The sequence below is a fragment of the Lepidochelys kempii genome, chromosome 1 (genome assembly GCF_965140285.1).
Source record: "Lepidochelys kempii isolate rLepKem1 chromosome 1, rLepKem1.hap1, whole genome shotgun sequence".
NCBI classification, from domain to species: Eukaryota; Metazoa; Chordata; order Testudines; family Cheloniidae; genus Lepidochelys; species Lepidochelys kempii.
In genome coordinates, this window is record NC_136380.1 from 97,951,888 (window position 1) to 97,966,790 (window position 14,903).

At 41.8% G+C, this 14,903-nt stretch overlaps 1 protein-coding gene across 2 annotated transcripts in view; it reads right to left on the reverse strand.

The window, feature by feature from the left end:
- UGGT2 (UDP-glucose glycoprotein glucosyltransferase 2) overlaps positions 1 to 14,903 on the reverse strand; it is a 301,267-nt gene that overhangs the window by 267,284 nt on the left and 19,080 nt on the right. For both annotated transcript variants that reach the window (XM_073348024.2, XM_073348019.2), the window contains exons 3-6: positions 10,613 to 10,743; positions 8,488 to 8,600; positions 6,773 to 6,947; positions 1,789 to 1,885 (exon numbers count right to left, since the gene is read on the reverse strand). In XM_073348024.2, the coding sequence (XP_073204125.2) occupies positions 1,789 to 1,885; positions 6,773 to 6,947; positions 8,488 to 8,600; positions 10,613 to 10,743 (516 nt within the window). The remainder of the gene's footprint in view (positions 1 to 1,788; positions 1,886 to 6,772; positions 6,948 to 8,487; positions 8,601 to 10,612; positions 10,744 to 14,903) is intronic.

Sequence of the window (14,903 nt, forward strand, 5' to 3'; positions counted from 1 at the left end):
AGATGCCTGGCAACCCTATTAAAAACTGTAGTCGTAATGGCTTTCTGAATCAATGCTGAATATGGTTGGTCCTGGTTTACATTTGTAGTTAAACATGATCAGCTAAACCTATTGATAGCATTGTCAACAGTGGGTAATAACTTTTTTAGTATAAATCAGGCCTCAAAGTCCACACTTCACACTCCTAGCATAGATGGGAACTCTTATGACTCTAGAGTTCTGAGCCATTACTCTAACCAGGCAACATGCACTGCTGCTGCAGAAAAGGACACTGACACCTACTGCCTCCAAGAGTCAGTTTATTCTGTAAAGAAAGAATAAACTAATAATTAAATACTTATTAATTTAAGTTAGTAAATGTAGCTAACAGCTAGTAATTTAGGTATTTGCAGTTTAAAAATATCTTTTAAAAACCAAAAAAGTCAAATCATTAGAAAAGATCTCAGCCCTAAAAACAAGTTCCTCTCTAATACCATAATCTCATATAATATCTTTTCTCATAACATTTACAAACTATTAGTACCATCCACAAGCAAAACAAAAATATTATTTAAAAGGATCTTCCACAGAAAATTCCTAACCCCAAAGCTCCTGTCAAGTACCAATCCCGGTTTAAACATTTGACACATAAATCAAAGATAGGCTTTTTTTGAGGAAGGAGTTTAACACAGATTGTTCTTGCAATGTGCGCTGAAAGTCATGAAACCAGGGCTATGGCAAACTAAGGAAGGGAGAGATTTCCACAACAATGGACCCTTCAGGTGGGAATGACCTTCACTAGTCCTGCTATTTATACCAAGAGGAGACTGTCAGGCTAAATGCCTCACGTGATTTCAAAAGTTGTGATGATACACAAGGAGAAAGTCTCTCCAACAGTCCAAAACCAAACAATGTTGGGCTTTAAAAGTAAAATCCCAATATATATAACTGCCCAGAAATCAATCAATAGCCAGATGAGATCAGCAAGCACAGGTTTAAAGTAGTTTGTACAAAACCCTTAAACCAGGCTGATGCATTCTGCTCTAGCTGCAATTTAAAGAAGTCACACCAGGAAGAACTCGCTGCAGTAATCTAACTGAAAACAAAAGAATGTGACCCCCCCCCCCAAAGTACAAAACTCTGAAAGTCTGAAGAATAATAGGTGAAAGAGTGGTGGTCTGTTGTGGTGACCAAGCTTTAGAATAACTTATCTGTAATCATAGTTTTCTGAATATATACATCATAAATTGCCACTTTGGGCTTTTTTTGTACAACACTTGAGAGATCTCTCCCAGCCTAAAGTACTAAAGCCATTTGTTTCAGCAGCATGTCTCATTTCAGTCCCTGAAAATGAAATGTGCTTCAACAGGAAAATCTTTTCCAACCAAGGAGATGAAGTTATTCTCATACTCATAAAAACTAGTACCTAGACACTGTTACTAGATACTTTAGAGATGCCTTAACAGATAGAAACAGAATACTAAAATGACGAAGATTAAAGAACCCTCAACCCATTGGGGAAGAAGGAATATGGGCTACATTATGATGTATATCTTCAGAGAACAATAGCTACTAGTAAGTAATTCCCTATCTCCTAAACATTTTTGTCCATAAACACTTCCATGGATATAGATTTCTATGTTAATTCTCAATGCCCGAGACTACTTTTGACATATCCTGTACAAATAAATAATATATGTCAACAAAATTTAAACATACTCAGAGCATTACTATCTCCAAAATTCAAGATGGTGCTAAATATTTTGAAATAGTGTCTCCAGTAACACAGTACAGAAAACAAAAACATACCTTTCATCTTTATGTCATCCAATGCTTTGTATTCTGTACTCTTTATTGCAAGTTCCACACCATATCCAGACAAATACATTTTCCTGGGGCTTGGTTTCTGTTTGAACATATTTTAACAAGTGAAAAATAGAACTTTAAAAAGTGTCCTTGATAGAAAATTTACATCATCTAATGTAATCAAGTTAAAAATGTCATGAAACAGTTGTTACTTATCAATCTGAAACTGATATTTTCAATTATTGTTCACAATACAGTTTGTTCCATCAACCAGAAAAAACAGTTACAAACCTGTTCCATAACTGTTGTTCTTTGAGATGCGTTACCAAGAGTGGAATAGATGTGTATCAATGCACCCAGCACATGGCTGTCAAACTTTTTCCATCAGCGGTACCCATTAAGGGACTCCCGCTGCTGCCATGCACCACTGCATGCAGGTAAAAGACAGAACCACCCCTTGCCTTCCTTCTTCTTGCCATAACTCTGATGAACAGTGAGTTGTAGAGTAGACATGTGCAACACACCTCAAAGAAGAGTTATGGAACAGGTTAAGGAACCCATTTCTTCTTCTTCAAGTGATTGCACATATGCATTCCATTCTCAGTGACTCACAAGCCATAAGACATGAGGTAGGATCAGAGTCTATTTCAATAAATATTGGAAAATAACTCATTCCACCCTAGCATTGTCTCTGGAGTCTTGAGCCACAGTACAAAGAGAGAGGCAAATGTAGGATCAAGTTGCCACTCTACAAACATCTGCAGTTGGAACTTGTGCCAGAAAGGCTGCCAAGACTGATTGTGACCTCACTGAATGAGCTGTGACTCTGTCGGGGGGAGCAACACTAGCCACACTGTAGTACAGGAGTTTGCAGATGTGATCAAGGAAGAAATTCTCTGGATGGAAAATGACTGACCTCTTAATCTGTCTGCCTCTGATAAGACCAGCTAGGAGGATTTACAAAAGCAACTGGTTATGTTCAGATAAAATGCCAAGGCTCTTCTGATGTCTAAGGTATGTAAATGCTCTTCCTACCTGGTTGTATGTGGTTTTGAGTAGAATACAGGCAAATAAATTGGCAGTTGACTGGAAAGAGGAAACCACCTTTGGGATGAACTTTAGATAAGGACATAGGTAAATGTTGTCCTTAATAAAGATCGTGTATGGAGGTACCACCATTAATGCCTGCAGCTCTTCTGGCCAAGGTAATGGCCACCAAAAATGCCACCTTAATTGACAAATGCAACAGTGAGCAGCTAGCAAATGGTTCAAATAGGGGCCCCATACAACTTAGCAATACTAAGTCTAAAGCCCATGGGGGAATAGGATCTTGAACTTGAGGATATAATTGACTAAGCCCATTAAAAACCCTATGGGCATTTCACCAGAGAAAATAGAGCAATTAGGATGGAATGCTAAAATAGCAGCCAGATGTACTTTGATGGAACTAACCAACAAACCATGGTGTTTCAGGTAAAAGTAGTAGCCCAGAATATGCTGTGTTATGTTGGATCATATTAAAGAAGTTCTGTATTAAAATCACAAATGAGTTTGATTCCCCATAGTTTAAATTCCAGGGTATTAGTAATTAAGAGGTCTCTTGGTTTTTTGTCTCTTATATTTACTGTTTCTCTCCCTCTTTTTGTGAAACTTACAAGCTGCTAATTGTGTTAGTACATCCTAAGACAGAGAGAGACTCAAAGCGATACTTTCTAACAACAGAAACAGCACACACAGACTCCCCGCCCTTTTGTTGTATTCATCTCGTTTTGTTAACAATTGTGATTAAAATAGAGATAGAGGATGTATGTGGATGGATGCTTGGTGTGGATAATAAATGAATGATCAGGGAGGTGCCAGCCTAAGAATCCAGTGTTGATCGGCCAAAGGAGGCATCAAGTGGAAACAACCAGAGGACACCCGGAGGGCAGAGTGGAATCCACCCAACAGCCTCAACAATGGGAGAACCAGAGAACAAGATAACATCTGGCAGCACGGAGCCGTCAGGAATATGCCATCTGCTGATTGATTCAGCAACAGCATGATGAAGCAATTCCCATAGACTGGCATAGGAATGAATTCCTATAAAAATGGACTCCAGAAAGTGAGAACTGTGGGGTCTGATTCTGCAAACCAACTTCCAGGAGCATCAGATGAGCAGCCGACAAAGTCCTGCTCCCTCCTTGTGTCCAGGCCAGCTGGCCAGTGGCTTGGCATGAGCAACTCTAAGGTTGGTAACTATGATAACAACCTTGCAGAACCTGTGTGTGTGTGTGTATGAATGAATGTGTGAATAAATATGAAATTGAATGGAATGTTATAGCTATAACTAACTGCTTACTATGATTCTTTCTGTATTCACAATAAATGTGGCATTTTGCCTTATTCCCTTTAACAAGATCCTGCTGGTTTTTATTTTACTGGTACAACAGCTTAACTGAAGAACTGGTTGGTGATACCCCATTCTGTTGAGACCAGGTGGAGAAACACCTCCATTTAGCAAGGTAAGCAGCTCTTATAGAGGGCTTTTTACTATTTAGCACAATGGTTTTTAACCTCTACTGCAGCCTGCACCCCTTTGGGTCTCAAAATATGTTCTTGCACCCCTTATCAAAAAATGTTCTGGCACCCCTTATAAAAAATCGTTGAAGTAGGTCAGGTCCTTAAACTTGTTTGTATATTACAGTAATCGTTAAAACATGTATAATGTTAATAAATACATAGATTGGAAGAAACACAGTAGTTGTACTTACGTGCCTGTGCTTAATTTGTGTTTTCAATGATTTACCTTCTAAAAAAATCTTGCATGTCTCGCACCCCCAGAAAGGGCATCTCACACCCCCAGGGAGTGCATGCACCCCAGGTTAAGAACCACTGATTTAGCAGGACCTCTCAAACAACTTTTGAGCAAGCTTGCTCTCTCTGTCTAGCTATGGTGCGTCCGTTCAGTTAAGTGAAGGAACCATAAGCTCGGGTGGAGTAGGAATCCATGCTCCTGAGAGATTAGGTCCAAGCCTAGTGGAAGTGAAATTGAAGTTTCACTGACAGCTCCAGGACTATAAGTATGGGGCTATAAGTATGACTCTGGCCTGTTCCTGTGTTATGATTAGCAATACTCTGTGCATAAGTGGGATTGGTGGAAAAGCGTAGAGGAGCCTGACTGACCACGCCAGTAAAAAGGCTTCTGTTATGGATTCTGAGCTGTGAACATGAAGAGAACAGAACTACTGACACTTTCTGTTGGACTTTGTTGCAAATAGGTCTACTTTGAGAAACCCCCACCGCTGGAAGACCAATCTGGCCACCACTTATGGTGACTAAAACAATCTGCTCAGGTGGTCTGCAAGCAGGTAAGATGCTTCTAGATTTACGGAGATGGCAAAACAGTTTCCTTCTGGACAGAGTGGAGAACAGTGGGCTCTCCCCTGCTTCTTGAGGTAAAACATTGCTGCCATGTTGTCTGTGAGGACCAGCAGGCTGCTTCCTCTAATCTGCAAGAGAAATCCTTGGCACACCAATCTGACAGCTTTCAGTTCTGACATTGGTGTGTAAAGCTAAGTCCTCTGAGGACCATAAAATCTGTATTTGTAGAAAACCCAAATGGGCTCCCCATCCCAGCGCAGAAGCATCTGTCACTAGCATGAGAGTTGGTTGTGGGAGAGCAAACAGAATGCCTACACATCCTTTGGCTGCATCTGTCTACCAATCTAGGGAGGTGAGGACATGGGAGGGCATTTTTACTACTCAGTATAACTCAAGAGCCTTTTGTCCCAAGTAATCTGGGACCAAGCACTGTGGAAGTGGGACAGACAGTTTGCAAAGGTGAAGGAGTCTGGAGAGATGAAAACTGGTAGGTCGACTTTGACTGGCTCATCAAAATGCCACTTTGTGGTTCCTGGGTGTCTTAAGGGGTGCGGATCTGGAGCAGTAGGAGTGAGAGATCTACACCTATAACCCTTTGAGTTCTTGTTTTGATAGGTCCTGCTGAGGAGGAGGAATAGAATATCACTGTGTCTGTTGTGGCCGACAGTGCTTCCTGACTGGGGCATGTGTGTACAGACCTAAGAACTTCACAGTGGCTCTAGAGTCAGTAAGTCCATGGAGCTTGCTGCCCGTCTGGTACGAGAATAGAGCAGAACCCTCAAATGGTAAACCCTGGATAGTACTGTGGACTTCATAGGGAAGACCGGAAGACTGCAGCCAGGATGATCTATGCATGGCCACTGCGGAGGCCCTGGGTTTAGCTGTCGAATTTGCTGCCTCCAGCCCCATCTGCAGTCGAGTTCTCGTGACCAGTCTGCCCTCATTGACCAGGTAAGAGAACTCCTGCCTAGAGTTCTCCAAAAAGTAGCTCCCTGAACTTTTCCATGGAACCCCGGAAACTAAAATTGTATCATCCCTACAGAGGCTGTTGGGTAGCAACATGCAGCTGCAAACCCCTGTCAAATAAATACATACTTTTTCTCTTAAAAAAGTCTAGCTGCACACTCATGTTTAGCAAACCTCTTCACTTAAATGAAGCTAAATATTAAAAGCATCTTATTCATCAGCCTGTAAAGCTTGGGGCTATCATTCTTAATAGTGTTATACTACTAAGTTCTTAGCAATCTTTGTGAGCTGAAAGTGACTTTACCATACTGCATGTTTTCAAATACTGCCTGCATAACTGCAAATAATTAATTCTGATTTTTACATTGTATTAATTTTTAATTGAGAAAAAAGATGGCAATGTTGGAATTAACAAATATTTTACATAAACCTCAGTGGAAAACACCTGCAGCTAAAACAATGCAAAATGTTACTACCTCTTTCCCAGTTTCAAAATCCATGTTAGGTGTTTCACTTAATCTAGTAAGCTTCAAAATTTGAGTACACAATGTGTGTGAATTGAGCACAGTGCAAACTTGAGATATGCCCCACCAAAAACAACAAAAATACATTTTCATGATGACAGTTTATAGTATTATTGTCAATTTGAGTTGCATACCTGAACATAATGCCGGAGAATATAAACAATTTCCTCCTTTTGCACTTTTTCAGACAAAACTGTGTGAAATTTAACAAAGTCTTTTGTACCAATTTCTGCATAAAGAATAACCACTGGAACATTTTCATTGAGTGTAGGGAACTTATGCTCCTTTTTAAACAGATATGGCCTGGGCCTGCAATTAAAAACAAATAATTCTGAAATTAGATATTGAGTTGAAATGTTACAGTAAATAAAATATCACCTTTTCCCCATTTTCTGGATATCAAACTATTACAGAAATAAAAGTAAAAGCACACAAGAGTAAAAAAAATAATAATGAAATTATCATGCTTGCTCACAAAAAGACATGAAAAGACGAACTGGTTTTCAAACTAAAGTGTAATAAAGCTGAAAATTAGCATGAACTACTGATGATTTTATTACATTTTATCAAGCCACATCTAAAGCTGTACAATAAAGATCACACAGCCTTCAGGTTTACTGCATTTGAATTACAGAAGAACCTCAGAGTCACGAACACCAGAGTTATGAACTGAGCCGTCAACCACACATCTCAGTTGGAACCGGAAATTCACAATCAGGGAGAACCTCAGAGTTAAGGACACCTCAGGAATAGAGGTTGTTTGTAACTTTGAAATGTTCGTAACTCTGAACAAAATGTTATGGTTGTTCTTTCAAACGTTTACAACTGAACATTGACTTAATACAGCTTTGAAACTTTACTATGAACAAGAAAAATGCTGTTTTTAACATTCTTAATTTAATTACACAAGCACAGAAACAATTTCCTTACCTTGTCGAATCCTTTTTTAAAAACTTTCCCTTTATTTTTTTAGTAGTTTACGTTTAACATAGTACTGTATTATACTTGCTTTTTTTTTGGGGGGGGGGGGGGGGGCGGGGATCTCTGATGCTGGCTGATTGCGTACTTCCGGTTCCAAATGAGGTTCATGGTTGACTGGTCAGTTCATAACTCTGGTGTTCATAACTCTGAGATTCTATTGGCTGATGACCTCCAATGGAGTGCATTGTAATGTTATGGGTTGGATTAAACCTTGCTGAAGCTGGTAGGTGTACCAGCTGCTCTGAATTCAAGGTAAGTGTAAAAAGGAACACTTTTAGGAATAAGCGCTGGCTTGAAAGGGGCTTGGAATTACGAGTACAGAAAATAAATGGTCTCCTGCTCTTTGCTTCCTGCTGTATTCAGGAAAACAGGACTTTATGTACATTCTTTGTAAAGAAACAGGACTGCATCAAAATACCTGATTCTATCATCCATTTTTCCTCCTAACTTAAACAACCCGCTAGCCCCCAAATTTTTGTTAACTGTTTGGGTGAGTCAAAAAAGAGTAACAAGTATTTAAACCTATCCTCCCCTCACAGAAACTCAGTGAAATGCAAAGTATGCCTCTTTGCATCAGGCTGGATGAATCCAGCCCTATGATTTTATTTTAATATAATATTTTGGATTCACAGTTTAATTTCTTGTAACAGTATTTATAACATTTCAAGATCAACAACAACACACTTTTCAAAATAATAATTAAATTATAAATAGAGGAGGTCTTCAAGCATAATGCATGATTTATGTGCTTCATAGAAAACAAACCAGATAAGTGTGTGCTTTCAAAATACTTGAAGTTTTTGTAGTGCAAGATTACATTTTCCTCTTTAATAATCTGTTTTTCCTTAAGACAATACATTATATTTACCTCTTAGTTGCATTCTTCAGAAGTTTTTTAATTTCATTAGTCTTACAGGTGCGCTTTTCATGGATAACCACAAATGCACTGCAACCTTCTGGTGGAGGTTCATCAGCTGCAATCTCAATATTTCAACAATTACACTCAACCAATCTGCTTCAATTGCACTACAACTTAAAATTAATGCACATCTCTTTGATTAAAATAACTCATCAGCTACTATTAAGTTGTGCTTCTAATTTGATAAATTCAAAATTGAGTATATGTAAAGACAATAATTAAAAAGACTAAAAGAATAAAACCATATAAACGTTATGTTTTCTCAACAGAACAACATTCTACCAAATTCAGTTATATTTTAAAGAACATAAATATTTACATCTATTGTTTTATCTTTTTGGGGAGAGTAGGCGGGGAGATCTTCACATACTTTGCACTGGTGGAATGTATTCAAAGAAAGAGGGATTTTATTTTTGAGTTGTTGGTTGCCACGCTAATGAACAGTGATAGGTAAGTAGTCAAAAGAAAATTAAATACAATACTACTCTCAAAATTAAACAATTCACATCTGTTTTTCATTTTTCCCTGTCTTTTACCTCTATTCCTGTAATTCTTCTTGGAGCTCTGTCCTCCAAGTCCCTGGATATTTTTTAATTACCTCCTCCTACCTTCTCTCAGCTACAGCAATGGCTTTACTTTCACAAAGCAGAGCAAGAAAAAAAATGAAGAAAGTGGCTTCCAAATGGACCCACCATCACTAGAGAATGAACTTGTTGCCAAAGAGCTAAACTAAGAGACAGCTGAGGATCCCATCTTTCCTTACCTTGAAAGCTGCATTGCTACAGGAGAACAACAGGAGGAAGTATAGGCTTAGGCTGCTGGCATAAGATATGAATGATCTGAGTGTGTACTTCATTTCCTATCTTCCCCCTTCTCAGCAATGGAAGGAGGTAGAGATCAAACAGTGCTCTATCTGTCCTAAAAATGTCCAAAATATAGAGTGGGGATAGAAATGAGAACCCCACTAAGCAATGAATCCAAAATGCCAAGCACAGGAAAGATTTTCCTACTTGGGGAAAGCTTGAATTGTGAAGAGCAAAGAGACTTTATTCCCACAGCAGTACAGAAAATAAGCCTGAGCTCTGAAGTAAAAACAGATTCAATAAAACTCTCCTTTTAAAAAAGTTATATATCCCATTCAACATGAATACTTTTTCCTCAAAACTTTATAAAACTCTTTTATAAAGTACATTATAACATAACCTATTAATAACATTCATAATGTTTGGTTCCAAGTAATGTCTATTACATTCTACTGATGTCATAGACCAGGGGTGCGCAAACTTTTTGGCCCAAGGGCCACATCGGGGTTGCACAACTGTATGGAGGGTCGGGTAGGGAAGGCTATGTCTCCCCAAACAGCTGAGCCCCTGCCCCCTATCCACCCCCTCCCACTTCCCACCCCCCTCAGAACCCCTGACCCATCCAACCCCCCCCTGCTCCTTGACCCCTGACTGCCCCCTCCCAGGACCCACTGCCCCTAACCACCCCCAGGACCCCCCCGCCCATCCAGTCCCTGCCCCCACTCCCTGTCCCCTGACTGCCACGACCCCTATCCACACCGCTGCCCCCCAACAGTCCCCCCAGGACTCCCATGTCTATCCAACCCCCATGTTCCCTATCCCCTGACTGCCCCTATCTCCGAACCTCCGCCCCTAACCGCCCCCCTGGGACTCCACCCCCATCCAACTCCCCCTGTTCCCCATCCCCTGATCGCCCCCCCCCACCAGAACCTCCACCTCATCCAACAGCCCCCCGCTCTCGTCCCCTGACTAGCTCTCGGAAACCCCTGCCTCTTATCCAACTCCCCCGCTCCCCGCCCCCTTACCATGCCGGAGCCAGCCACGCTGCCCAACAGGAGCAGCAGGCCAGAGCGCTGCTGGCGTGGCTGCAGGGGAGGGGAAACAGCAGGGGACGGAACGGGGGCTGGCCTCACCGGCCGGGAGCCCAAGGGCCAAGCAGGACAGTCCCACCATAATTTGCCCACCTCTGTCATAGACAACAATATGATTTACTTCAAAGTATAGCTATCAAACATATAAGAACACCAAATATATCAGCTAATTTTACACACCTGTTGGAACATCTGAACAGTTGGTGAGTATGCCCTTATGGAAAGGGCAAACTTCAAGAGATTGATCTGCAAATTGGATAAAAATTGTCCTGCTTTCTTCAAGATTAAGTTGTAATAAGAATGTTCTGAATCTGTTAAAAACAATACAGGGAAGATTTTAGTATTTGGCCTCAAATAGTATGGCATATCCATTAGCATTAGGCAACATGCAAATATTACACCAGTATTGATTGCTAAAGGACCTGAACGTCTCACTTGGTGAATTCTTTTACTCAGCAAATCTAAAAGCCTCACATCAATGGGAAAAAAAGCTGCAAGTGTGAATTAAATAGCCTCATTTTCCACCTCATTTAACATTTTTCAGGAACTGACAAATCCACCCAGGACAAGAAAGGCAACAATACTTCCCTATATAGCCTCACTTACTGCCTATAATTTATTCATTTATTTCAATTTTTTCTGAATCTATCTCAGGCTCTTTGCGCTGTTCAGAAACATTTATACAAGCTATAAAGTAACTCACCTGTAAAGGGAGTTCTTCCAGATGGCTTCTGCACATTTGTTTTTGGGATGCACTATCAGTGCAGCTTGGACTAGTGGAACCTTAGAGCAGCAATGCCCACTAAAGTGCTCTCATGCCCTCTGCACCTCCCTTTGCAACGCCAAATGTTTGAAGAGCAAAACTATGAAAGGGGGTGTACCATACCAAGCATCTTAGTTCTTTCCACTGCTCCTCAGGTTGAAAGTTCAAATTAGGACTCCAGGGAAGAGAGGAAGTTGGGGTGGAGTGTGAATATGCAGATGTCATTTCATAAACTCTGTTCACAGGGGAGTAACCTTCAGTTCTTCAAATGGCCTCTGCACATTCCCATTCTAGGGAGTTTGGCAATCAGAACTCTTCCCTCCAGACAGTGGGTCCTATTTAAATAGAGATTATAATACTTCTTTATCAAATTATGCATCTGGCCTATGCCAGACTCAAGGAATAACACTTTGTAAAAGTTTCAGAGTAACAGCCGTGTTAGTCTGTATTCGCAAAAAGAAAAGGAGTACTTGTGGCACCTTAGAGACTAACCAATTTATTTGAGCATGAGCTTTCGTGAGCTACAGCTCACTTCATCGGATGCATACCATGGAAACTGCAGAAGACATTATATACACACAGAGACCATGAAACAATACCTCCTCCCACCCCACTGTCCTGCTGGTAATAGCTTATCTAAAGTGATCATCAAGTTGGGCCATTTCCAGCACAAATCCAGGTTTTCTCACCCTCCGCCCCCCCCCACACAAACTCACTCTCCTGATGGTAATAGCCCATCCAAAGTGACCACTCTCTTCACAATGTGTATGATAATCAAGGTGGGCCATTTCCTGCACAAATCCAGGTTCTCTCCAAATAGAAGGCCTGTCCAAATAGAAGGCCAGGCTCTTCTCATGTTGAGCGTATGGAGGATAGCTTCCCTATTATCGTCATGAGGTTTGGGATAAAAGGCTGGAAGTTGAATAATCTGATTCAAGTGAAACACATAAGTCACCCTTGGGAGTGAACTTTCGATGTGGTCTAAGTGTGACCCTCTCAGGGAAGAACACAGTAAAAAGGATATGTGCCATGAAACCTGCTATCTCCTCTATCCCTCTTGCAGTGGTGATAGCAATCAGGAAAGCCATCTTCAAGGAAAGGTGAGTTAGTGAATAAATGCCATGGGATCAAATAGTGGACTAGTCAGTCCTCTTAATGCTAGGTTGAGATCCCATTAGGGAGTGGGACCCTGGGTTGTGGGAAGAGGTTTGCTATGCCTTTAAAATAAATCTCTTCGTAGTTGGGTGGGAAAAGGTTGAGTATCCTTCTATCTGCTGATGGAAGGCTGCAATTGCTGCCAGATGAACCTTCCAAGAACTAATAGAGAATCCCAATTGCTTTGAAGTCAACAGGTAGTCTAGGACAACTGGTAGGGTGGCTGCAGTAAGGGTGACACCCTTGGACTGGCACCAGATCTGGAATCTCTTCCATTTCTGAAGGTAGGTATGACGAGTAGTTCCCTTCCTACTGTGTACTAGCACCTCCTGTACCTCCTCAGAACAAGATGTCTCTATGTGCTGGAACCATGAAGGAGCCACGATTGGAGTTGCAGAACCCACAGATTGGAATGGAGAGTGCATCTCTCATTCTGAGACAGGAGATAAGGAGTGATCAGGAGAGGCACTGGTGGACAAAATGCAGCTGTGACAGGAAAGGTCACCACGTCTGCAGGCCAGGTGGGAGAAAGCAGCATAATGTTTGCTTTCACTCTTCTTATTTTCAACAGGACCTTCAGTAATAAAGGGAAGGGGCAAAAAGGCATAAAGAAGGCCCTTGTCCCAAGGAAGGAGCAGAGCACCTCCCATGGAGTGTCATCAAATCCCCACCCTGAAGCAGTACTGAGCATATTTCTTGTTCTGGGAAGTAGCGAAAAGGTCTATTACTGGTGTCCCCCATTGTCAGAATATGTCGTGGAGTATCACCGATTCTATCTCCCATGTGGGAATTTGCGGTTGAGGCTGTCCACCGTCATCTTGCATATTCCCAGTGGATAGTCCGCTGATATTAGGACACAGTGTGAGATGCACCAGTTCCATAGTTTTAGTGCCTCTACACACACAGGGAATGAGACCAGGTGCCTCCCTGTCAGTTTATGTAATACATGTAGGCCACACTGTCAATCATGACTTGTGTGTCTCTCTCTGATCAGTGAGAGGAAGTCAGCGCACATGTTTCTGACCACTCTGAGCTCGAGCAGGTTGACATGGAGGTATGTCTTGTCCATTTGTCCTGTATTGTGCAACCATTCAGATGGGAACTCCATCCTATGAGGGATGCATCAGGGATCAAGAATAGAGATGGGAAAGACTGTACTACCTCTTCAGAAGGAGAGACTGAGAAATATCTGATGTTGGAAGAGTGCCTTGTCTGAATGGGGTCGAGGCCAGCTCCTATGAATTCTAGCCTCTATACCAATGTTAAGGTTGGTTTTTGTTTGTTGATCTGTAGGCCCAGATTCAGAAACATGTGGCCTTAGTGATTCGTTGAGCCTTTGTGAAGGACTGTGCCCTGACAAGGCAATCATGCAGGTAAGGATAAATTGAGATGCCTTGAGAGCATGAGTGGGCTGCCACTACTGAAAGGACCTTGGAAATAACTCTGGGGACTGATGAGAGTCCAAAAGGGAGAACTCTGTACTGGTAGTGGTCCTGCCCAGCATGAATCTGACGTAACACTTGTGACTCAGTATGATGGAAATGTGGAAGTATGCATCTTGAAGATTGAGGGCAAAGAACCAATCTCCTTCCGCTAATGCTGGAATGATTGTTGATAGGATGAACATCTTGAATTTCTGCGCTTTGAGGTATATGTTGGGTGATCTAAGGTCCAGTATGGGTCTTCAACCTCCCTATTTCTTTGATAACAGGAAGTAGTGAGAGTAGAAATCTTTGCCTCACATGTATGCGGGTTATCTCAAGTGCCTATATACAAATGCAAGAAGCCTGGGAAACAAGCAGGGAGAACCGGAGGTCCTGGCAAAGTCAGGGAATTATGATGTGATTGGAATAACAGAGACTTGGTGGGATAACTCGCATGACTGGAGTACTGTCATGGCTGGATACAAACTGTTCAGGAAGGCCAGGGAGGCCAGAAAAGGTGAGGGAGTTGCACGGTATGTAAGGGAGCAGTATGACTGCTTAGAGCTCAAATATGAAACTGCAGATAAACCTGAGAGTCTCTGGGTTAAGTTTAGAAGCGTGAGCAACAAGGGTGATGTCGTGGTGGGAGTCTGCTATAGACCACCGGACCAGGGGGATGAGGTGGACAAGGCTTTCTTCCGGCAACTCACAGAAGTTACTAGATCGCACGCCCTGGTTCTCATGGGAGACTTCAATCATCCTGATATCTGCTGGGAGAGCAATAAAGCAGTGCAGACAATCCAGGAAGTTTTTAGAAAGGGTAGGGGATAATTTCCTGGTGCAAGTGCTGGAGGAACCAACTAGGGGTGGAGCTCTTCTTCAACTGCTGCTCACAAACCAGGAAGAATTAGTAGGGGAAGCAAAAGTGGATGGGAACCTGGGAGGCAGTGACCCTGAGATGGTCGAGTTCAGGATCCTGACACAAGGAAAAAAGGAAAGCAGCAGCATACGGACCCTGGACTTCAGAAAAGCAGACTTTGACTCCCTCAGAGAACTGATGGGCAGGATCCCATGGGAGAATAACATGAGGGGGAAAGGAGTCCAGGAGAGCTGGCTGTATTTTAAAGAA